The sequence below is a fragment of the Bufo gargarizans genome, chromosome 1, assembly GCF_014858855.1.
Source record: "Bufo gargarizans isolate SCDJY-AF-19 chromosome 1, ASM1485885v1, whole genome shotgun sequence".
NCBI classification, from domain to species: Eukaryota; Metazoa; Chordata; class Amphibia; order Anura; family Bufonidae; genus Bufo; species Bufo gargarizans.
Window position 1 is genome coordinate 101,583,436 of NC_058080.1, and position 25,684 is coordinate 101,609,119.

Sequence of the window (25,684 nt, forward strand, 5' to 3'; positions counted from 1 at the left end):
CAGTCTGGTTCCCCCTGAACAGGACGATCTAAGGCTTCTGTGGGCTGCAGTGTTCTAGGGAGATTGCTCTGCGCAGGCTTCTGACAAGCCGAGCACAGTGATAGTGACTGGCCCCGAGGGAATTTAGCTGAACACACGGAACAGGCATAGTAAGTGGTCCTACAGGTTGTCTGAGGGGGGTCAGTGGCCGGGTCAGACATGGTCAGAACTCCTGCTGGACGGGGTATCTATCGCCTACCAGAAAAACGGAGAGGGATCTTAGGTCCTGTGTCCTACCCACTCTGCGCCGGAAAGAACTGGAAGATGTAGCAGGGCGGGAGAATAAACCACGCCCCCTCAAAGCCCGGGAGCGGCAGTCCGATTGAAGTGGGGAAACCGCGCCCCGCACCCCTCCGTGCACGTGACCGCAGCTGCGGCCAGTGTGCCTAATGCTCCTCCCCAATATGTCTGATCGTGGAGGCCCCCTTCCTGGTTATCGCGTACCATGTGTCCCCTCCCGAATGCCGACTGCAACCGCACCGAAAACATGTGCGCGGCGCAGCGGCGAGGTAAGCGGCGGAAGCGGACGGCGGAAGCGGACGCCTGAGTTGTGCGAATAAAGCAGCGCGGTGGAGGGGACGGAGCTGGGAGGTCGGTCGGCTTACTGCAAGGGCCCGTTGTAAGCACTCCTCCAGTGGACGTTCACTGAGAGAGGGGGGTCTGGATAGAGGAGAGCGCTGAGGGCGAAGATCCACTCACCTGTCTTCATCTGTGGTCTTCACCCTCAGTTGTATCGCCAGCAGGGTGACCCCTAAACCGCTGGCACCAGGCGACAGGGGTCCGGGCAGAGGAGGGCTGAAGGGAGGATGACCCTGTAGCTGGGGGGAAGCAGGGGAGCGAGGCTGCCCTGGTCCACTTTACCTTCTTGGGGGGGGCAAGGCGGTGAAAGAGGTACACCGGCCAGCCTCCCGGGGATGCAGGGACGCAAGCGACCCTGGACCCCCATTCGGAATCTGAAAAAAATAAAAATAAAATAAAAAATTGCAATGCCACCCTGCGAAGCAGGGAGGTCTGCCTCCTACGACACTAAGCTAAAAACTGATATGCTCTCTCCAGGCTGGAGGTGGTATAGCCTGCAGGGGAGGAGCAAACAGCTTTCAGCCTAGTGTCGCCTCCTAGTGGCAGCAGCAAGCTATACCCATGGTCCTGTGTCCCCCAATGATATGAGCGAGAAAAACGGAATGTACTCCGTATGCATTTAGTTTCCGTGTTTCTGTATCTCCGTTCCGTGCAAAGATAGAACATGTCCTATATTTGGCCGCAAATCACGTTCCGTGGCTCCATTAAAGTCAATGGGTCCGCAAAAAAAAACGGAATGCATACTGAAATGCATCCGTATGTCTTCGGTATCTGATCCGTTTTTTGCAGAACCATCTATTGAAAATGTTATGCCCAGCCCAATTTGTTCTATGACATATGTAATTACTGTATATGCCATATGGAAAAACGGAACGGAAAAACAGAACCGAAACGGAAACAAAAACAACGGATCCGTGAAAAACGGACTGCAAAACACTAAAATAGTCATACGGTAGTGTGAAAGAGGCCTAAGACTTAGCCTAACACGTGTCATCAGGTGCTATAGAACACCCGATGACGCGTTCCGGCCAGCCAATCACTGTAATGCCAGTAACCAACATGGCTATGGCATTACAGTGAGTGCCAGTACCTCCGCACGTAGCAGCCAACAAACATGAGGGGAGGAGACTCGAGCACAAGCCGTGTTGTCGTCCGAACACCGCAATGCTCGAAAAAAAATTGTGTTGGGCAGAGCCTGCTCACCGAACACTACTCCCGATGTATGCATTCCAGGAGTATAGCTAGTTTGTATGTGCATCATTACCTAAATGATAAATTAAGCATCATTCTGTATACTTTGCCCTCATGTATACTTACTCATTGCTCTTATGGGCGAGGCTTGCCTAGCTGCGCTCACAGTCGTCAGAAACCGAGTGTAATTCATGTCTGTGAACAAGTAAAGACAAGACTTATTATATAAGGTGCAGACAGAGGCGCACCACCAACCAGGCTGATTTTACCCTCCTGGCTCACGTTTTCCGTTTAATAATTATTGGATGCCATTCACATAGACTTAGGGTAGGACCACACATATCGTGTTGTGGTCGCACTGCGGTCTAGTACTATACGGCCTTACGAGCTGCAGCAGTCTCTAACAAAGGTTATTAAGACTGCACTGTTCAGCGCTGCGCTGCGGCTCGTACGGCACTAGACCGCAGGGCATCCACATGACAAAATAACTTGGCCATACTTGCTCACTGTAGTCCCTGTCCTGTTCCAGCTGGGTTTTAAACCCAGGGCCTGCTGTATAGGAGGCAGAAAGCCTTATCAGCGCTACTGTTGTTATGGAAGGATTTTCTCTGACTAAAAACATCAGTAGTATTCTTTACATGCATATTTTGCTGCCATCTACAGACATATACTTAAAAAAGGATAAAAGCAGAAAAAATAATTACAATAAACACATTCTTGTAATACTTTATGAAATGAATGTCACAAAACCACTGGCACTTTTATTGAATGCAGCTCAGGATGGCGGTAATTGTATATTATACATAGCCATTGAAAGAGTCCTCCAAGACTAGGATAGTGGTGGTAGTAGTACTGTCACCTCCAGCTGTAAGCATTCCATCTCCTATACAGTGAACAATACATAGCTGAGTACATCTGCCCTCTATAGTAGGGTGGTACTCCCAGTGTCTTTACACTGTGTTGTCTCCTCCAAGGACTGGTGTTACTCCCATTAAGAGCAGCTCAGGATGATGATGGCAGTAATATCACATCCAACGATAAGCATTTCATCTACTATACATAGCTGAGAACATGGCCCTCTACAGAAGGGAGGTACTCCCAGCTCCCTTACACTGTGTTGCCAGAGAAACCGGGATCCCTGCTCATCTGTGTTACAGGCGTGTAATATCCACATATATCACATGTACAGCAACTACATGTGTGAGCTTCACCTCAGCTTGCCATGCCCTGGAGTGATGCTACGAGCTCCCCTAGTGGTGAAATCAGCACGATGAGAGCGGTAGCACTACTTTTTGTGGTATTTTAATCGGTTTTCAAAAATAAAATTTCACATGGCGGAACAACCCCTTCTTAATGCAAAAAATGTATACCGACTCCCAGACCAGACTCCAGAATCAAAGAAGTTATCCAACCCCTATAATACCCCTCAAAATGCCTGGGCACCTGATACAGATTATACGGACCGCGCTCCCCGGCACCCGCATTGCTCCCGATACCAGCACGGCCGCAGCTGCATCTCCCGGTCGCCAGATGTTTTGATCCGTGCAGGTGAGCAGCCAATAGCAGGCCATGACAGGGATGAGCAGGGTAAGTGTAATCTATATGAGGCTACAGGGGATTGGGTCATTATAAAAGTTGGACTCCAAAATGTCTACAGACCTCCAGACAGACCCCCAAATTACAGACTTCCAAATTAATAGACCTCAAAATTATTACAGACCTCCAGACTAAACCTCAAAAATAATGCAGGTAGCAGATCAGCCCCCAAATTCATACAAACCCCAGATGAGTCCCCAAATTCAGGCTCTGGATTAAACCTCAAATCAGCCCCTAAATTCATGCAGACCCCAAGTTTATATAGCCCTCAGATCAGACCCCAAACTTATTCAAACCCCAAATTACACCCCAAATTTATACAGATCGTAAATCAGACTGCTGTCGCCCCCTATATCTCCACCCCCCTAAATGCAGACCAAATTTTTAAAAAATAGAGTGCAGTATAGAAGTTGCGCTAAAGGAACACTAGTGGACCGCAGATAACGGTCACAGGGCCCTCATGTTTGAGATCCCGACCCCAAGGGCTCATGCACACGACCGTATGTACTTTGCGGTCCGCAAAACATGGATTCCCCAAAAATACGGATAATGTCCAAGTGCATTCCGTATTTTGTGGAACGGAACGGTTGGCCCCTAATAGAACAGTCCTATCCTTGTCTGTAATGTGGACAATAATAGGATATGTTCTATTTTTTTGCAGAACGGACATACGGAAACGCATATGGTCCACAAAAAAGCGTAACGGACACGGAAAGAAAATACGTTCGTGTGCATGAGCCCCAAGGCTGAGTTCACACTTCAGTTATTTGGTCAGTTATTTCCATCAGTGATTGTGAGCCAAAACCAGTAGTGTGGTGTACTCAGAGATAAGCGGTAATGGAAAGATTTCCTCCAGTTCTGTGTTTAGAGCCGCACCTGGTTTTGGCTGACAATAACTGATGGTAATAAGTAAAAAAAATAACTGAAGTGTGAACTCGTCCTAGTCTAAGGTCCCTTTCACACGGACGAGCATGTGATGGACCATGTGATGTGCGCAGTGACATCAAAAGGTCCTTTAGCCAGGTCCTGAAGAAAGTAGAAAGGAGATCCGCTACGCCAGGCATGCTCAACCTGCGGCCCTCCAGCTGTTGCAAAACTACAACTCCCAGCATGCCCGAACAACCTATAGCCATCAGCTTACAGCAGGGCATTGTGGGAGTTGTAGTTTTACAACAGCTGGAGGGCCGCAGGTTGAGCATGCCTGCGCTACGCGATCAAGTGGATGGGGCGAGTTAAATTTGTTTATTTTTTTTTAACCCCTCAATGGACATTTTACTTTGCATTCTGTATTAAGAATGCTATTATTTTCCCTTACAACCATGTTATAAGGAAAAATAATAAAATTTACACAACACCGATCCCAAACCCGAACTTCTGTGAAGAAGTCCGGGTTCAGGTCTGGGTACCAAACATGCTGATTTTTCACACGCGCATGCAAAAAGCATTAAAATGTTTTGCACTCGCGCAGAAAAAAAAATCATGCATTTTCCCGCAACGCATCCACATCTTGTCCGACCCTCACACGCGACGCCTGAGGCCTCCTGCACACGAACGTTGTGTGCCCATGGCCGTATTGCGGAGTGCTTCCGTGGTGTTTCTGTCTGTGCCTCCACACCGCAAAAAAAAAAAAAAAAAAAAAAAAAAAAAAAAAAAAAAAAAAAAAATCGAACTTGTTCTATTTTTTTTGCGGTGCGGACGGATCACGGACCCATTCAAGTAGAATGGGTCTTGATCGGTCCCGGCAGCCGCACGGACGTTGCCCGAGCATGGGGGGGGGGGGGCGGGGGGGAGGGTGAGGACCAGCATATTGCGGTCCCCAATTCACGGAACGTATGCACAACATTAGTGTGCAAGAGGCCTAAGGCTCCATTCACACGTCCGCAATTGTGGTTCGCATCCGTTCCGCAATTGTGCGTAACAGGTGCGGACCCATTCATTCTCTACAGGGACAGAATGGATGCGGACAGCACACAGTGTGCTGTCCACATCCGCATTTTCGGAGCGCGCCGCCGATCTTCCGGTCCGTGGCTCCGGAAAGAAATAGAACATGTCCTATTCTTGTCCGCAATTGCAAGAATAGGCATTTCTATGGGGCCCGGCCAGGTGTATTGCAGATCCGCAATGCACTACAGACGTGTGAATGGACCCTAACTCTTCTCCATTCACCCCTTTAACATCATTCTTCTGAACCTGATCCACCATCCACCGCACCCCACTGGCTTTATATCTACTCCACTATTTTGTTAATATGGCTGCACCACTGTACAAAACCTGTGTCACCCCTATCACCTCATAGATTGTAAGCTGTTGCGACCAGGGCCGTCACTCCTCTTGTTTTGATTGTTGACGTGTTTGTTGCTATGTAAAGTATGATTTTGATTGTACATGAATCTCCTGAATTGTTAAGCACTGCAGAATATATTGGCGCTACATAAAGTTTATTAGAAAAAATGATGATTACACTTACCGTTAATCGGATTTTCCAGACCCCATGACAGCACCACAGAGAGAGGGATCCACCCCTAGGGACAGGAAACCTACAGAATAAAAAGGTGGAGCCTCTCTACCCCTTCAGTGTATTTGAGGGCAAGAGAGGGACTCCGACACAATTAATCATTCTGAACCATATAAATCAACATAAAAATGTACATATATTTTTTTTGATACTCCATGTGAAAAAACTGAAACTATCACCAAGGGAGGGAATTAGGAAGGGTGCTGTCGTGGGGTCTGGAAAATCCGATTACCGGTAAGTGTAATCATCATTTTTCCCCTCCCATGACAGCACCACAGAGAGAATTACAGAGGAATAGAACCCTTCCTGGGGAGGGACCACCGCTTGTAAAACCTTTCTACCGAAAGATAGATCAGAGGAAGAGTGCAGATCCAAACGGTTGTGACGGAAAAAGGTAGAAGGTAAAGACCACGTGGCCGCCTTACAAATTTGCTCAATAGAAGCCCCCGACCTTTCAGCCCAAGAAGTGGAAACAGAGCGAGTAGAGTGAGCCTTCACCGAGACTGGAGAAGACAGACCCTCCTCCAAGCCACCTAGACAAGGTACTCTTGGTAGCCTTCTTCCCTTTATTCGATTCCGAAAAGAGAATGAACAAAGCAGAAGACTTTCTCCATCCTTCCGTAACTTTGAGATACTGTAATAAGCATCTCCGGATATCTACAGTATGAAATGCCACCTTCCCAGAATTTTTAGGATGATCACAAAAAGGAAGGAAGAATTATTTATTGGGACCTATGAAATTTAGAGGACACTTTGGGTAAAAAGGCCGGATCAGGTGGAATAATGACTCTGTCATCCAGAACCCTAGTGAATGGACAATTAATGGAGATAGCCTGCAACTCGCTTATTCTTTTTGCATTGGTGAGGGCTACCAATAAAACTAATTTGTAAGTAAGATGTTTTATGTTAGAAGAATCAATGGGTTCAAAGGGTGCCTTGGTTAAGGAATTTAGCACAAGATTAAGATCCCACAGGGGGACCCTGGGCGATAAGACTGGCTTCATCCTATCAACTGCTTTAAAGAATCTAATGATCCATGGATTCGAGGCAAAGTTTTGTTCGAATAGTAGTGACAGGGAAGAGACATGTACTTTAGGAGTACTCTTTGCCAGACCTAAAGAAAGACCATTCTGTAAAAATTCCAGGACCTGGGAAATAGGGACAGATAAGGGTGCATTTTTGTTTACCAAATTCTATAAATTTCTTCCAGGTTCTAGCGTAGATAGAAATAGTTACAGGCTTTCTGCTTTTAAGCAAAGTCGCAGTGAGTTCCTGACAGAACCCCTCCTGATTAATAAGTTCTGCTCAAATTCCAAGCAGTCAGATGGAGACCACTGACTGTTGGGTGAAAAACCTGACCCTGGGACAGCAGAACCGGGATGTCTGGTAGAATCCAGGGGTCCGATATCGACGTGGTCCAGAGTAGAGTAAACCATGCCCTCTTGGGCCAGAAGAGGGCAATGAGGATAACCCTTGCTTTGCCCTTCCTGATCTTTTTTTAGGACTGCTGGGATCAATTGGAAGGGGGGGAAAAGGCATAGGCTAGGGGGACGTTCCACTTCAGAAGAAAGGCGTCCACCCCATAGGAGAACTCCCTGGCATTTAGCGAGCAAAAAAGGTCCACTTTTTTTTGTTCTGGCTTGAACCAAAAATATCTATTACCGGCATGCCCCAAGACTTTGTGATCATGGAAAATATAGAATTGTTCAGGGACCCCACTCCCCTTGCTTCAAGGGGTACCTCCTTAGAAAGTCTTCCTTCCTGAAAGTCTTCCTTCCCCTTTATGTGGAGAGCTGATACATTACTGACCTGTTTTTCTAATGTCCCTAGCAATCTTCTCGCTTCCCAACCTAAGGTTACCGATCTTGTTCCCCCCTGGTGATTCACATATGCCACGGTCGCCTGATTGAGAGAATTCTCACGTGGCCCGTGCCTCGTAGGGACTGAGAAGCTTTCACGGACAGTCTTACTGCCACTAATTCTTCCCGATTAGAAGAGAACAATCTCTGACTTGGGGACCATACACCCTGAAAACTACTCCAGAATATGGGCTCCCCACCCCCAAGGGCTTGCATCCGTGGTCAGGACAATAGGTCCAGCCACCAGGATAGACTCTTTAATGTAGTGTTTGAAATTTTTATTCTGACATCCAATGCCCCCATGTACTTTTTGAAGGCTGTTAAGTTGTGCCCACTCCACCACCAGGATGCAGGAAACTGGAGACCCCAGAACCGACATTGCCTTTCGAAGAGTCAGAGAGGTGGAGGAAAGTGACCTGATTTGTTTCAAAATTTTTTGTTCTGGAAGATACACCTTCTGTGTCTCTGAATGCAAAACCAGGCCCGGAAACCTTTTTTTTTTTTTTTACAGGTTTTAATCTGGATTGTTAGTAGTTTATTATCCATCCCAGTTCTTGGAAGGTTTGTACAACCATCTGAATGCTCTTCTCGCAATTGAGCCGTGAATTCGCTATGATCAAAAAATCGTCCAGGTATGGAACAATCAAAACGTTCTTATGAATGAAACCATCTCTGCTACCACCTTTGTGAATATCCTTGGGGCCATGGACAGGCGAAAGGACAATGCCTGGAATTGATATTGTTGAATATGACCCTCCATCGGAATCGCCACCCTGAGGTATTTCTGAAATTTCTGGTGCATAGGAATATGAAAATAGGCGTCTTTTAAATCAATTACTGCCATTAATCAATGAGGATAAAGAAGGTGTATCGTATTCCTCATTGTCTGCATTTTGAAATTTTTGTACACCAGAAATTTGTTTAAATCCCTCATATTGATGATAGTCCTGTGAGAACCATCCAGTTTTGGAACTAGAAAAAGATGGGAGAAATAGCCTTCGGATTGCTCTTCTAGGGAAACAGGAATTAGGACATCTTTCTTTATAAGGTCTAGTACTTCTTTTATTATGGGAAAACGGCCTTTTACACAAATGCTTTTTGTAATAACGAACCTTTGCGGACGCAAGGAAAGGAAATCTTGTTTTAGACCTGGACGAATGACCTCCAAGACCCCAGGCCCTGCAATCTTTTCCCAGGCTGCCTGGAAGAATTTTAGCCTTCCTCCCATTTTTAACCTGGCGTCATTGTTGAGGTTGTTTTTTATTTGTAGAGGAAGAGTTTCCAAATAGGAATCCTTTCCCCCAAAAATTCTTGGATCTGAATCTCTGGTCTTTATCTCTGACTGGTCTTCTACCCGCATTATTCTTATAGGGACGAAAGGACTGCCTATTCCTAGAACCAAATACCCAGGAAGGATTAGGGACTGAAAACCTTCTTTTCCTATCAGCTGCTTTCTCTAATAGGTCATTTACGTAAATTTTTTGGGCTTTCCCCCAAGAGGAGGAATTAAAGGGTTTCTATCACCAGAAATACTGTTATGTAGCTGACTGACATTAGCGATGCGCCCATGTCAGCACTACATAACCGTATGTTTCTAACGTAAGTCCCTGCAGCCATTTTTGTTAAAAAAAAGCACTTATTATACGCTAATGAGCCTCTAGGTGCTATGTGGGTGTAAAATCAGCACCTAGAGGCTCCGTCCACTCACTCTGTATTCCGCCCAGGTCCAGTGTTGTGCCCGCCCGCTCCTCTTGATTGATGCCACTGTTCCCTGCATCGTTGGCGAAATCCCACACCTGCGACATGTCCCATTTCTTTGCGGAACAGACATATACGAAAACGGAATGCACGCATTACGGACAAGGACAGGACTGTTCCATTAGGGGCCAGCCTTTCCATTCTCCAAAATATGGAATGCACACGGACGTCATCCGTATTTTTTGTGGACTGCAAAATTCATTTGGTCGTGTGCATGAGTCCTTAGGCTACATGCACACAAATGTTGTTTGTTTCCGTGTCCGTTCCGTTTTTTTTGCGGATAGGATGCGGACCCATTCATTTCAATGGGTCCGCAAAAAATGCAGACAGCACACAGTGTGCTGTCCGCATCAGTATGTCCATTCCGTAGTCCCGCCAAAAAAAAAAAACAACACAACATGTCCTATTCTTGTCCATTTTAGGCATTGTTACAATGGATACAATGCAATTTGCAGACCACAAAACACATACGGTCGTGTGCATGTAGCCTTAAGCCTCTTGCACACAAACGTTTTTTTTCCGTTCCGTTTTTGTGGATTCCGTTTGCGGGACCATTCATTTCAATGGGTCTGCAAAAACAACAGAAGGTACTCCGTATGCATTCCCTTTCCGTTCAAAGCTAGAACATGTCCTATTATTTCCCACAAATCACGTTCCGTGGCTCCATTCAAGTCAATGGTTCCACAGTAAAAAACAAAACAAAAACTGAATGCATATGGAATGCATCCGTATGTCTTTTGTATCCGTTCCATTTTTGCGGAACCATCTATTAAAAATGTTATGCCCAGCCCAATTTTTTTTATGTACTTACTGTTTAAACATTATTGTATGTTTCCGTTTGCGATCCGCAAAAAATTGATCACAAATGGAAAAACAGAACGGCAAAATGGAACGGAAGCGGAAACACTACTGAAACAAAAAATGGATCCGTTAAAAACGGACCGCAGTATACTTAAAAAGCCATACGGTCATGTGCAGGAGGCCTTATTATGAGCCAAAACCAGTAGTGGAGCCTCCACAGAGATCAGGCATAAGGGAAAGATCTGCACCTGGTTTTGGATCACCACATGGAAAGAACTGACCAAATAACTGATTCCACCTTTAATTTTCTAAAAGAGCTCTGACAAATGAAAGGTGGAATCTGATTGGTTGCTGTGGGACACCAAGCCAGTTCTCCTTTACACCACTTCTGATAAGTCTCCCCCGTTGTCTCTAGCTTGGTCTGCAGCAGGGCAGATTTTAGGACCAGGTTATGCCGCTTTGCAGTCACGTGCCCAGTGCTGCCACATGGGAAACCATAGACTGTATGGGCTCCCGGGAGGCAGGTGACCGTCAAGTAGCCTTGTGCAGAGTGCTGCATTCCCCGGGGGTCTGCGCGGTCTCCCGGTGTTAGGTTGGGGTTGCCGGGGTGAAGGACATGGAAGGATCATTTGGGGGGGCAGGGCTGGACCTCCTAGTAGCCCATTCAGAACTGCCGCATGGTGAAATGTCTCACATATGGGCCATATGACGCACGATGCATGCAGTACAGGGGGCACAGCACGTACCGTCTATTAGAGATCACAAATACCTTCTGCCTATTCAGTACCCCGAGGCCTCATGCCTCCAGCCAGGCACGATCAATCCACCCCTGAGCACGGCCGTCAGCTAGCAGCGTCCTCATGTTAGCATCTTACATGCCTTACAATGAAAAGCTCGCCGCCTAGTGGTCAGTCTGTGAATTATAAGTCATCAGTTTAGTGCACCAAATGTGTGATTTCTGTGATGTAGTAGGTAAGTGACCCCCGGGTAAGCCCTGCCAGCTCAATAACTGAAGGTTCATTCATGTTTCAATGCATTAGTGACCCTCAGCATGACATACAAGGGCGAGATCGTTTTGACATCATTATTTTTGGCATTGTTTTTGCAATGATTTTATTCTTTTCCGGTATTGAGTTCCGTCACAGGGTCTCTATACCGGAAAAGAACTGATTATTTTATTCGAATGCATTCTGAATGGAGAGCAATCCGTTCAGGATGTCTTCAGGTCAGTCTTTTTGACTGTTCAGGATGGAGATAAAACCGTAGCATGCTGCGGTATTATCTCCAGCCAAAAATCCGGAACACTTGCCGGAATGCTGGATCTGACATTTTTTTCCCAAAGGAATGTATTAGTGCCAGATCCGGCATTCAAAATACCGCAATGCCGGATGCACAGAATGGAAAAAAAAAAAAAGTGAAATAAATAAATGCTGGATCAGTTTTTCCGGATGACACAGGAAAGACTGATCCGGTATTTCAATGCGTTTGTAAAAGGTACTTTCACACTAGCGTTTTTCTTTTCCGGTATTGAGTTCCCTCCTAGGGGCTTAATACCGGAAAAGAACTGATCAGTTTTATCCCCATGCATTCTGAATGGAGAGTAATCCGTTCAGGATGCATCAGGATGTCTTCAGTTCAGTCTTTTTGACTGATCAGGCTTTTCAGAAAACCGTAGCATGTTGTATTTTCACCTCCGGCCAAAATCTGGCCTTTTTCCCCATTGCCTTGCATTAACGCCGGATCCAGCACCGTGTGTTCCGTCAAACCGTATCCGGCTTTTGCATGTTAAACACGAAAAATGTGAAAAAAAAGTTAAAGTCCATAAATGGCAGATCTGTTTTTTCCAATGCATTTTTTCAATGTGATCAAAATCCTGATCAGGATTCAAATGTAATCCGTTTTCACACGTTCCTCCGGATCCGGCGGGCAGTTCCGGTGTTGGCATTGAACGCTGGATTCAAACAACGCTAGTGTGAAAGTAGCCTTAGACAGATCAGGATTCTGATCTCTTACAAATGCCATCAGTTTGCATGCGTTGATGGATTCGGCAGGCAGTGTCGGTGACGGAACTGCCTGCCGGAATCCTCTGCCGCAAGTGTGAAAGTACCCTGAGTTAGAGGATACCTTGAATTCTAAGACTATGGCATGGCTTTGATATAGCACATAATGTGCGATTGTGTCTGGACAGACTTAAAGGGGTATTCCGGTTAGAAAAAATGACATTACGTCCTGTGGATAGGGGATAAGTATCAGATACATGGGGTTCCTACCGCTGGGACTCCCAGCATTGATCACGAGAATGGGAATCCTGTACACCACAGAGGCCCCTTGAAATGGACGGAGCGGCTGGTCAAAAAAGCACTCTACAGCTCCATTCACCTTTATGGGAGTGCCGGAGAGAGCCGAGTCCTGTACCAGCTGCTCAGTCCATTTCAGGGGGGTTTCACAAGGTACTGGGCCCCCGATCTGGTGATCAGTGAGGGTTCCAGGACCCCCACCATTCTGATAGTTATCCCCCTTCCTTAACCAGAATACTCCTTTAAAGGGACACCGATAGGCCCGATAAACATTTTTAGTTATTCCTATGCAGTCATTGGTCTATTAAAGTGTATTCCAATCACATAAGAGTACCCCCTCAGTCCCCGATACGCCCAAGCCGGCGCAGGCGCAGCAGGAGACGCTGGCATTGAATAAGGGACGCAGGCGCACTGCGAGTGAGGGTGTCGGGCAAGTTATCCGGCGCACGCGCAGAAGGTACAAGTGAGTTCAATGCCAGGGTCTCCTGCTGCGCCTGCCCCGGCTCGGGAGGATTGGGGATTGTAAAAGCCGCCCAGCGCAGTGAATAATAATGAGCTGGGCGACGCTAGGAAGCGACAGTTGGGACAAGGCTGGGCACAATGGTAGGAGTAAAAACACCCCTTGGGGGGTGATTGACAGATGATTATAAAGTTGTTTTTACATGGTTTACAATGCGGACAGGGGGTACTCTTATGTGATTGGAATACACTTTAATAGACCAGTGACTGCATAGGAATAACTAAATATGTTTATCGGGCCAGTCAGTGTCCCTTTAAAGCGGTTGAAAGGCAGAAGTGTAACTGATTCATGGGGCCCCATAGCAAATTAAGATGGGGCCCCACCACCTAGAGTAAGAAAATTAAAACAGCAGCATAAGTACTGTAGCAATATTTAAAGCTATGCAGAATGGCACCATACATCAGGAAACCTACATAATGGCAAAAAGACCACAGATTGTTATTCCCCACCAAAAGGAACAATGTTATTGCACCCGATTGATGAGATATTACAGGCAACCTGCAGCACTCCAGCTGTTATGAAAAACTACAGTTCCCAGCATGCTCCATTTATTTAACAGTTTTGAGAAGAACAGAGCAAGTATGCATGCTGGGAGTTGTAGTTTCACAACAGCTGGAGTGCCGCAGGTTGCCCATTCCTGCCTCCCCTCAAACTCTGGGCCGCATGGCTGCTATGGCTATAGCTACGCCCATGCTAAAAGATCAGATGGTGTCTAAAACATGCCACCGACCCAAAGAATGCACCAAAAGTGAAGAAAAATAAATAAAAAAACTGTGCTGTTTGTAGTGAATTATATAGATCCTGTCACAGTGGGGAGTGGGGGAAACCCCCCACCGTATAATGGGAACTGTTACTAGGCCAGACAACAATGAAGGGAGCAGGCCACAACCTACAGCCGCCCTAATCCTGACCTTGATCTCCTGACCGCATGAGCAAACCCTGAATGTGGGAGGGCTCATGCATTGCAACCTGGATCCTGCTTCCTCAGGGACTCAGACAAACCGGAGTGTCCAGCTGCCTAGTAACAGGTGGAAGGGAAATGACCACATGCAGCATCTGGATCGGCAGGTAAGAACACCTGAGAACTCACTTACCTGCCACTACGACTGGAACCCGTGCATAAGTACAGGTGCCCACACACCAAACAGGACACCGTACAGAAAACACACCCAGGTATCCTGCACACCTGATACTCCCTGGACTCCATGCCGCAAGGAGCACGGCAGCCCCAGGCAGCAATGCATACAGACTAATGGTTAACCCCTCTGGGAAACCAGCCCCCTCATGGAGGCATCAACATACAGGGACCAACAACAGCCTAGACATGTAACGACCAACAAAACGCTACACACACGCAGAACATAAACCCACACCACACATACAACAAGTGAGGTTAAAGGTACAAAAGGGAGGACAATTTATGTTCCATAAGGTGGCCCTCAAGGACTGGGCTGGAACACCCAGGCAAGGAGCAATGATCCAACACCAAGCAAGGCTGTAGTACAACTGCACCCAGCCAGCAAGCCACAGGTTTATATCAAGCTTGCAGCCACACCCAGGAAGCACCTTAATCCCCACTAGCCTTAAGATTAACCCCTTGCTCACCAAACAGCAGGGAGGCACACCTTAACCCCTTCACGCAATATCACGTACATGTACGTGGGGGAATGTGGTGCCTCACCGCATCCCCACGTGCATGTACGTGATCGGCTTTCACTGTCAGCGCAGGGACCGAAGCGCTGAAGATTCAGTGAAGCCGGCGTGCTGGGGTTGCTAGGCAACCAGAGAAGCCGGAAGGAGATGTATTGGCCCCCTGACCCGCCCACGATCGCTGTGATTGGTCCAATACTGCAGAGGGACCAATCGCAGCGCATCGGGGCAGGTAAGGGGGGTTAGGGAGGGACTGTGTGCCTCTCCTTCTCTGATCGTCCCCATTCCTGTCAGGGAAGCGATCAGAGAAGGAGAGAGTGACATTCTGCTGTACCTGACATATGTATACTAGTCATGGAGCACTGCTACTTAGCGCTCCATGACTAGTATACTCCTCATCGCATTTAACTGTCACCATGTCTGCAGACATGGTGACAGCGCTGAGTGCCAGCTGTTACACACAGCCAGGCACTCAGGCTCAATGCCGAGGGGGGTCCTGTGACCCCCGTATCGGCGATCGGGTAGTTAGGCACCCCCCCCTATGGGCGATCGCTTTATGTAGTTTCTGATCCCTGCGGTCCCTGACCGCAGGGATCAGAAACCTAAAAATTGCCCCAAACCGATTTTTTTTAACCCCCCCCCTGCACCCCTGAATTCATTTATGCGGCGGGGTGCAGGGGGGCGGTATGTGGGCGGTGCGGGGCGGTGCAGCAGTTGCGGGAGGCGGGCGGTGCGGCAGGCGGGATCGCGATCCCCCGCCCGCCTCCCGTTATAATCATCGTTGGCGTCTAGTGGGTTATACCAGGGTGCCAGCACATTGCTGGCACCCTGGTATAAACGGCTGACATCGGTGATGCGATGTCAGCCGTTTAACCCTTTCCATACCGCGGTCCGTACGGACCGCGGTATGGAAAAGGTTAACAGCTCAGGGAGCTCCCTCCCTCTCCCATCGGAGGGCTGCTGTACCTTTGCAGCCCCCCGATGGAGAGGGAGAGAGCCCCCAGACAGCCCCCCCAGAGCCCCGTCCTTACCCTTCCCCGTCTGCGCAGTTCTGAACATAACTGAGCAGACGGGGAAGGTTCCCATGGCAACAGGACGCCTCTCAGGCATCCTGCTGTCCATGGTGCTGAACAGATCTATGCTGAAAGCATAGATCTGTTCAGTGTAAGTATAATATAGCACAGTGTAATATATATTGTACTGTACTGTATTATACAGACATCAGACCCACTGGATCTTCAAGAACCAAGTGGGTCTGGGTCAAAAAAAAAAGTGAAAAAAGGAAAAATAAAGTTAAAATCAAAAAACACATTTATCACTGATTAAACATGAGAAAAATAAAATTCCCTACACATGTTTGGTATCGCCGCGTCCGTAACGACCTGATCTATAAAACGGTCATGTTACTTTTCCCGAACGGTGAACGCCATAAAAATAAAAAATAAAAAACTATGATGAAATTGAAATTTTGCCCACCTTACTTCCCCAAAAAAGATAACAAAAGTGATCAAAAAAGTCGCATGTACTCCAAAATTGTAACAATCAAACCGTCATCTCATCTCGCAAAAAATGAGACCCTACTTAAGATAATCGCCCAAAAACTGAAAAAACTATGGCTCTTAGACTATGGAAACACTAAAACATCATTTTTTTTGTTTCAAAAATGAAATCATTGTGTAAAACTTATATAAATAAAAAAAAGTATACATATTAGGTATTGCCGCGTCCGTATCGACCGGCTCTATAAAAATATCACATGACCTAACCCCTCAGGTGACCACCGTAAAAAAATAAAAATAAAAACGGAGTAGAAAAAGCAATTTTTTGTCATCTTACGTCACAAAAAGTGTAATAGCAAGCGATCAAAAAGTCATATGCACCCCAAAATAGTGCCAATCAAACTGTCATCTCATCCAGCAAAAAATGAGACCCTACTTAAGATAATCGCCCCAAAACTGTAAAAACTATGGCTCTTAGACTATGGAGAAACTAAAGAAAATTTGTTTTAAAAATGAAATCATTGTGTAAAACCTACATAAATAAAAAAAAATGTATACATTTTAGGTATCGCCGTGTCCGTGACAACCTGCTCTATAAAATTACCACATGATCTAACCTGTCAGATGAATGTTGTAAATAACAATAAAAAAAAACAATGCCAAAACAGCTATTTCTTGTTACCTTGCCGCACAAAAAGTGTAATATAGAGCAACCAAAAATCATATGTACCCTAAACTAGTACCAACAAAACTGCCACCTTATCCCGTAGTTTCCAAAATGGGGTCACTTTTTTGGAGTTTCTACTCTAGGGGTGCATCAGGGGGGCTTCAAATGGGACATAGTGTCAAAAAAACTGTCCAGCAAAATCTGGCTTCCAAAAACCATACGGCGCACCTTTCACTCTACGCCCCGCTGTGTGGCCGTACAGTAGTTTACGGCCACATATGGGGCGTTTCTGTAAACAGCAGAATCAGGGCAATAAAGATACAGTCTTGTTTGGCTGTTAACCCTTGCTTTGTTAGTGGAAAACATGGGTTAAAAAGGAAAATTAGGCAAAAAAATGAAATTCTCAAATTTTATCCCCATTTGCCAATAACTCTTGTGCAACACCTGAAGGGTTAACGAAGTTTGTAAAATCAGTTTTGAATACCTTGAGGGGTGTAGTTTCTTAGATGGGGTCACTTTTATGGAGTTTCTACTCTAGGGGTGCATCAGGGGGCTTCAAATGGGACATGGTGTCAAAAAAACTGTCCAGCAAAATCTGCCTTCCAAAAACCATACAGCGTACCTTTCACTCTACGCCCCGCTGTGTGGCCGTACAGTAGTTTACGGCCACATATGGGGCGTTTCTGTAAACAGCAGAGTCAGGGCGATAAAGATACAGTCTTGTTTGGCTGTTAACCCTTGCTTTGTTAGTGGAAAAAATGGGTTAAAATGGAAAATTAGGCAAAAAAATGAAATTCTCAAATTTCATCCCCATTTGCCAATAACTCTTGTGCAACACCTGAAGGGTTAACGAAGTTTGTAAAATCATTTTTGAATACCTTGAGGGGTGTAGTTTCTTAGATGGGGTCACTTTTAGGGAGTTTCTACTCTAGGGGTGCATCAGGGGGCTTCAAATGGGACATGGTGTCAAAAAAACTGTCCAGCAAAATCTGCCTTCCAAAAACCAAACGGCGCACCTTTCACTCTACGCCCCGCTGTGTGGCCGTACAGTAGTTTACGGCCACATATGGGGTGTTTCTGTAAACAGCAGAGTCAGGGCAATAAAGATACAGTCTTGTTTGGATGTTAACCCTTGCTTTGTTAGTGGAAAAAATGGGTTAAAATGGAAAATTAGGCAAAAAAATGAAATTCTCAAATTTCATCCCCATTTGCCAATAACTCTTGTGCAACACCTAAAGGGTTAACAAAGTTTGTAAAATCAGTTTTGAATACCTTGAGGGGTGTAGTTTATAGAATAGGGTCATTTTTGGGTGGTTTCTATTATGTAAGCCTCGCAAAGTGACTTCAGACCTGTACTGGTCCCTAAAAATTGGATTTCTGAAAAATTTCAAGATTTGCTTCTAAACTTCTAAGCCTTGTAACATCCCCAAAAAATAAAATATCATTCCCAAAATAATTGAAACATGAAGTACACATATGGGGAATGTAAAGTCATCACAATTTTTGGGGGTATTACTATGTATTACAGAAGTAAAGAAACTGAAACTTTGAAATTTGTAAATCTTTCCAAATTTGGGGTAAATTTGGTATTTTTTTATGCAAAAAAAATTAATTTTGGGACTTAATTTTTCCAGTGTCATGAAGTACAATATGTGACGAAAAAACAATCTCAGAACGGCCTCGATAAGTCAAAGCGTTTTAAAGTTATCAGCACTTAAAGTGACACTGGTCAGATTTGCAAAAAATGACCTGGTCCTTAAGGTGAAATAAGGCTGTGTCTTGAAGGGGTTAAAGGGAAAGTGCACGTGCAAACCACAAACTATCCATTGCCCCTGGCAACCAGTCTGCACGGCAACCACATCACGGTCAAACACCAATATGTGATCCTTGTTGACTATCACATATGGCCACAGCGGTTTTTTAAAAAAGAAAGCTGGCAAAAAAAGTTTGTTTTTTTTTCAAAAAATGTTGTGTCCTAGCACTGTTATAGTCCTAAAATATACAGTGTTCAATCTTAGGGCTCATTTTGCGGAACAGAACGTCCGGCCCATAATAGAACTGTCCTGTCCTTGTTCGTAATATGGACAAGACTAGGACATGTTCTATTTTTTTGCGGGGACGCAGAACGGACATACGGATGTGGACAGCACATGAAGTGAAAAATACATTTGTGTGCATGAGCCCTTAAATATTATATTTTTCATGTACTTATACTGTAAAACTGCCATAAATACACTGATTAATCTCCTCAGTAAGCAACATATCCCAGTGAAAATCGTTAAGCTGTGGCTACCTGCAGCCACCACTAGGGGGAGCACAGTACATATGATTTCATACAGCTACAATAGACACTGCATATATCTTTATGCAGTGAGCGTCCCCTAGTGGCAACTGTAGGTATTTCATCTGACTATATTAGAAGCAGTGAAAGGGGTTGTCTCATTACAACAACTTATCCCCTATCCAGGAGATAGTAGATGAGTGATCAACAGGGGTCCAACCACTGGGGCCTTCACAGATCATGAGAATGGTCCCCCACATTCTCACCTGTTTGATGGAGAGGTGGACACGCATGCACACTATCGCTGCAGTAGATAGCTAAGCGCTTGTACTCGACTATCTCTGGCAATCCCATAGGGCTGGATGAAGCAGCATACAAGCATGCGTGTCTGCCGCTCTATTCAAATGGTGGGACACTCCTTCCCTTCTTGTGACCTGTTGGGGGCCCTAGCTGTCAAACCCCCGGCGATCAGCCACTTATCCGCTATCCTGTGTGGCAGTGGGGCAACCCCTTAAAGGAGCAGCACAGTGCCTGGCACCCATAGCAGTTGCGTGGTCTGTCTCCATGCATGGTACGCCACTGGCAGCAGGGAGTTGTAGTCACATGGCCTGTCTGCAATGGTAGTGCACAGTATTGTTGGCGGGATGTGCCTTACTGTTCTTGTGATGCACCAGAATTGATTTTCCTGTTTTACCCCAGGATTTGTCAATTCTGTCTATCAGGAGGTGTAAACTTAGACATTGGCCCAGGCTGGATGATAAATTTGGTCCATCTTTAGACACATTTATCTAACTGTTGGTTTACTGTGCAATGAATTTTTTTGCCACAATTGTGATGCACATTGTCGCATCTTTACCGAGGGCTCTTTCCACTAAGCCATTCGCCCTCATACTATATACTATATTGAGGGCATCTGCCTGGGGCTTCTGAGCCGAGTATAAATGTAGCTGGTTCTTACACTGGCCTGAATATTGTAGGCTTAGGTAAGTCCAAGAGAGGCAGTTCTGTAAGGCCTCTTACACACGAACGTTGCGTGCCCATGGTGTCTCTGTCCATGCCTCACGGACCCATTCAAGTTGAATGAGTCTCTATCCGTCCCGGCCGCCGCACAGACGTTGCCTGTGCATTGGGGACCTCAAGTTGCAGTCGGCAACGCACAGAACGGATGCACGACATTCGTGTGCAAGAAGCCTTAGGCCCCTTTCACACCGGCGAGTTTTCCACGCAGGTGCAATGCGTGCATTGCACCCGCACTGAATCCGGACCTATTCACTTCAATGGGACTGTGCAGATGAGCAGTGATTTTCACGCATCACTTGTGCGTTGCATGAAAATTGCAGCCTGTTCTATATTCAGCGTTTTTCACGCAACACAGGCCCCATAGAAATGAATGGGGCTGTGTGAAAATCGCAAGCATCTGCAAGCAAGTGCGAATGCGCTGCAATTTTCACGCATGGTTGCTAGGAGATGATAGGGATGAGCAACCCCGGACCCCATTAAAGTATATTCACTGTATTATTTTCCCTTATTACATGGTTATAAGGGAAAATAATAGCATTCTTAATACAGAATGCTTTGTAAACTGTCGATTGAGGAGTTAAAAAATATAAAAAAATTAACTCACCTCATCCGCTTCTATCTTCATTCAGGATCTTCTATCTTCATTCAGCAGGACCTGCGCTGACGTCACCGCGCTCTCCACATGATTACGTCAAAGGTCATTTCGCAGGTCCTGAAACAATAAGCAAGAAGACGATGCTAGCTGCGCGATCAATTGGATGAGGTGAGTTATTTTTTTTTATTTTTTAACCCCTCAATCCACATTTTAGTAAGCATTCTGTATTAAGAATGCTATTATTTTCCCTTCTAACCATGTTATGAGGGAAAATAATAACATCTATACAACACCAAACCCAAACCCGAACTTCAGTGAAGAGGTTCGGGTTTGGGTACCACATTCAGTTTTTTATCACGCACGTGCAAAACGCATTGCACTCGTGCAATAAAAACTGAACAATGCAACGCAATCGCAATGTAAAAAAGCCTTATGTCAAAAGTGCACTGAATGCACCCCAATCCCCACGTCCATCCCCGTCTCAGAGATCCCATTCTTCTGAGTTGGCATTTGATCTGGATGAGCAAGAGCTGGTATCTGATCCAGACTCTGCTTCTTCATATGATGGCTTGGGTAGACTTTTGTTCTCCCGGAAGAAACAGGCAAAACGCCAAAAATGTATCCCCCAGTTGCCCGCATTTCTAAGAAAACCTCTCTCCCGTTTGAGGATATGGGTCTCTTTCGAGATCCCATGGACAAAAAAACAAAACAAAAGTTTATTAAAAAAGGCCTGGGAGACAAATACGGCTATGCTGCGCCCTAGTATAGCTTCTACCTTCACAGCCAGAACACTAGCTGTCTGGCTTAATCCGTTAGAAGAGCACTTGGCTGCGGGGCCCCCGAGGGAGGAGATCTTAATCTCCTTGCCTATGCTAAAAAAAGGCATCAAACTTTTTAGTTGATGCGTCTGCTGACAGTCATATTTTACACCGGGTCAGCTGCTTTGGCTAATGCGACTCTTAGAGCGATCTGAACAAATAGGAGCCTCCCCGTGGCTATTAAACGGGTTGTCTGGGTTCAGAGCTGAACCCGGACATCCCTCCATTTTCACTCAGGCAGCCCCCCTGACATGAGCTCTCCTTTGCCCTGCGCTAAATTGCGCAGGGCAAAGGCATTTTTTGGAGATCCGGTGACGTACCAGGGCTCTCCATGGGGCTGCCAGGAACCCCAGCTCTAGTAGAAAAAAAGAGTTCTCCTTCCAGTCCCAGAAGATCAATGCGGCAGAGGTTTTTATTCTCCAATATTTCTGGTACAAAAACCAAACAGATCCTTCCGTTTGATAATAAATGTTAAATCCCTAAACAAATCCATCATTTACAAGAAGTTCAAGATGGAGACTATAAAATCAACCATCAACTTACTCCCTCAGGATTGTTACATGGTAATAATGGATCTCCAGGATGCTTTCTATCATGTTCCGATATGTCTAGGTCATCATAAATATTTGAGAATAGCTGTCTTCATAGGAGATCATCTAACCCATTTTCATTTCAGAGCTCTTCCATTCGGACTCTCCTCAGCCCCAATAATATTTTCAAAGATAATCTCAGAAGTAGCAAAATACTTACATCTGAAGGAGATTCTAATTGTATTATATCTGGACGACTTCCTGATCGCTTCGCCCTCAGAAGAAATCCTGTGATCCCACCTCTCTCTGGTTCAGAAATGCTTTACCACCCTGGGGAGGATTATAAACTTCAAGAAGTCAGACCTGTCCCCGGACAGAAGAAAAATCTTCCTGGGAGTACTCCTAGACTCTCGTCTACTAATGTCCTTTTTACCCATAGAGAGGAGGAACAATCTACTTCAAAAGGTCTCTCGCTTCTGCAGCCAGAAGACTTCCTCCATCAAGAATATCATGACTGTCTTGGTCCTTCTGACAGCTGCAATCCTGTCGGTCAGATGGGCTCAGTCACACAAGGATCCTTCAGGCCTTCCTCTTATCCTTCTGGGACGGAGCAAATTCCGCTCTAGAAAAGCGTGTTTACATTCCCAATACTGTAAAAAAAAATCCCTGATGTGGTGGAGAATGGGGAAGAACTTGCAGGTGGGGGTTCATTGGCGACAGGAGAGACAAATGATAATAACCACAGACGCCAGCAGCTCAGGATGGGGGGGGGGGGGGGTCATGCAGAGGGAAAGATAGTTTAGGGAAGATGGGGAGAAGACATGTTACAGGCTTCCTCCAATCTAAAAGAACTCACTGCCATCTACAAAGTCATTACTTCCCTTCACACTCCCTCATCTCCAAAACACATGAAGGTGTTATCAGACAACACCACAGCTGTTGCTTACCTGAACAAGCAGGGGGGAACAAGGAGCTGCTCACTGGGGTCAGTGTCTCAAGACATTTTTCTTTCGGTAGAAAACAATCTTATCTTTAACTGCGGTCCATGTCAAAGGAGAAAACAATATAATAGCCGACTTCCTCAGCCGCAAAACTTCGAAGGAAGGAGAATGATCCCTAAATTATCAGATATATCAGCTGATCTGCGAAAAATGGGGAGTACCAGACCTAAATCTTTTCGCCACAAGGGACAACAGACAGACCAAGAGGTTTTGCTCCCTCTCCCGTCAAGACCAGCCTTTATGGATAGATGCTCTATCCCAGACATGACCGAAGACTCTACTTTATGCGTTCCCTCCCTTCAGCTTGATTCTAAGAACTCTGATGAAGGTGGAGGAGGAAGGGGCTCAAGTAATTTTCATTGCTCCATTTTGGCCAAGAAAGTCTTGGTTCCCCCTTCTGCTCCGCTGTCAGGGTCCAGTTTTTCATTCAAAGATATACCAACTCAACCTGACGGCCAGGAGGCTGAACGCCTTGGCTTGAAGAATATGGCAATGATGTCATTGCCATATTAATGTTGAGTCGTAAGCCTATAACATCTAAAATTTATTTAAGAACATGGAACGGTTGCCTACCATCCGTTCCGTCATTCCACCCTGGGACCTAAACTTGGTCCTCAGTTATGATGGAACCTCCATTTAAACCACTGGATCAGATCCCTTTAAAACTAGTCACCTATAAAAAAAGTTTTTCTTGTAGCAATAACAACCGCAAGAAAGATTGGAGAAATCCAGGCTTTTTCCTACAAGCCTCCATATCTTACAGTCCTGGACGATCGCATAATTCTCAGGCATTGTCCTTCATTTCTTCCCAAGGTTGTCTCCAGGTTTCATTGTGAACAGTAAGTATCGATGCCTTCCTTTTGTCCAATTCCAACTACTGAAAGAGATACGAAATTCCACAACCTGGATGTTAGAAGAAGCGTGTTATCCTAACTGGATGCCACAAATAGTTTCAGACAATTGGATCATCTCTTCCTCCAATACCAAGGTCCGACAAGGGACAGACGGCCAGCAAGTCATCCATAGCAAGATGGATCAGGGATGTTATTAACTTAGCCTATGTCCAGAGAGATCTTCATCTCCCTGCCAGAATAAGAGCTCACTCAACTAGAGCTGTATCATCCTCCTGGGCGGAGTTAGCTTCAGTTTCTCTGGACCAGATCTGCAGAGCAGCCACGTGGGCAAGCCCTATGCCTTTTTAAAATCATTACAAGCGGGATATTCTTAAGAACCAGGATTTGTCTTTTGGTCGTAGAATCCTTTCTGCTGTTGTCCCTCCCTAGAGCTGATTACTCTGTTAATCCTCCTGTAAGTGCCGTTGTGGAGGCGCTGGGGAAAAGGGTAAATTACTCTTACCGGTAATTGGTTTTTCCAATAGCCTCCACAACGGCACTGAGTTTTCCCTCCTTTTTTATTTATCCGTTTTGTCAAATGATGTAATTTGATGTTTAATACATTTTTTTGTTCTTGCATCACTTCCGTGTCCTCTTATTGATTGAATAGGTAAGGGGAGGAGGCCTTTTTAAATTGTGTGCTCCTGCGTAGTTTCCTGTCCTGGGGGCGGGGACACCCTCCTCCTGTAAGTGCCATTGTGGAGGCTATTGAAAAAAACAATTACCGGTAAGAATAATGTATCATTTTTTCATTTATAGTAGGTATAATACCACTTTAATTTAGAATGATCTCCATTTCTCAGTTCTATTGTTTGTACGTGAAATGTTGTTCTGCCATACTTTTATTATGCACCAGTAACCATCCAAGTTTTGCCAAATTCTAGATAAATGTAAGTAAACTTGGGCCATTATATCTCCCCAGCGCTTTATGCAAAAATCCATTAACGTGGTGCTCACCCTGTGGATGAATCTGCCATAATCTTAGAAAAGTTGCACGCACCAGACTACTTTGTGGGTCATTTATCAAAGACTAGCATGTGCTACGCAGGTTTACTGTCCCCTGCTCTGCAGGAGGATGCACCTAATTTTTAACGAGGCACACACCTAGTCATACATTAAGCCCATGCGCTATCAGTCCGTTTGGCTAAAATGAAATCTACATCATCTTCTAGCTGCCATAGAAAACTAGCGTTAACCTCCCTGGCGGTATGATTATGTCAGGAATTTTGTACCAAAAGTGGTCCAATTTTTTGCATGAAATTTGGTGTTATGTATTGTAGGCTTGCAATTCTTAGTAATTACTTACTTAAACCTGACCAAACAAGACTTTAGTAGACATCCCAGATGTGATAAAGTTTCAAACACAAAATCATGAATTATAATCTAATAAATAATATCATTTTATTTAATAATGTAATAAAAATAATGAAATTTGTCAAACACACAAAATTCAATAAACATCCTGAGTGTGATAAATTTTGAAACATGGGACTGCACAAAGTCCGACGTCACAATCAGGACAATGGAACCTAGTTTCTTTTTGGACTTTCTTTCTATTGCCATCTCTCTTTGAGC

General features: G+C 45.4%; 1 protein-coding gene across 3 annotated transcripts in view; it reads right to left on the reverse strand.

Moving 5' to 3' along the window:
• AADAT (aminoadipate aminotransferase) overlaps positions 1–25,684 on the reverse strand; it is an 85,357-nt gene that overhangs the window by 50,678 nt on the left and 8,995 nt on the right. The window contains exons 1-2 of one of the 3 annotated variants that reach the window (XM_044297135.1): positions 11,085–11,220; positions 1,936–2,004 (exon numbers count right to left, since the gene is read on the reverse strand). In XM_044297135.1, coding sequence (XP_044153070.1) covers positions 1,936–2,002 — 67 coding nt within the window. In that variant the 5' untranslated portion in view covers positions 2,003–2,004; positions 11,085–11,220. Of the gene's footprint in view, positions 1–1,935; positions 2,005–11,084; positions 11,221–25,684 lie in introns of those variants that run through there. The other 2 variants (XM_044297136.1, XM_044297134.1) reach the window with 2 other exon arrangements.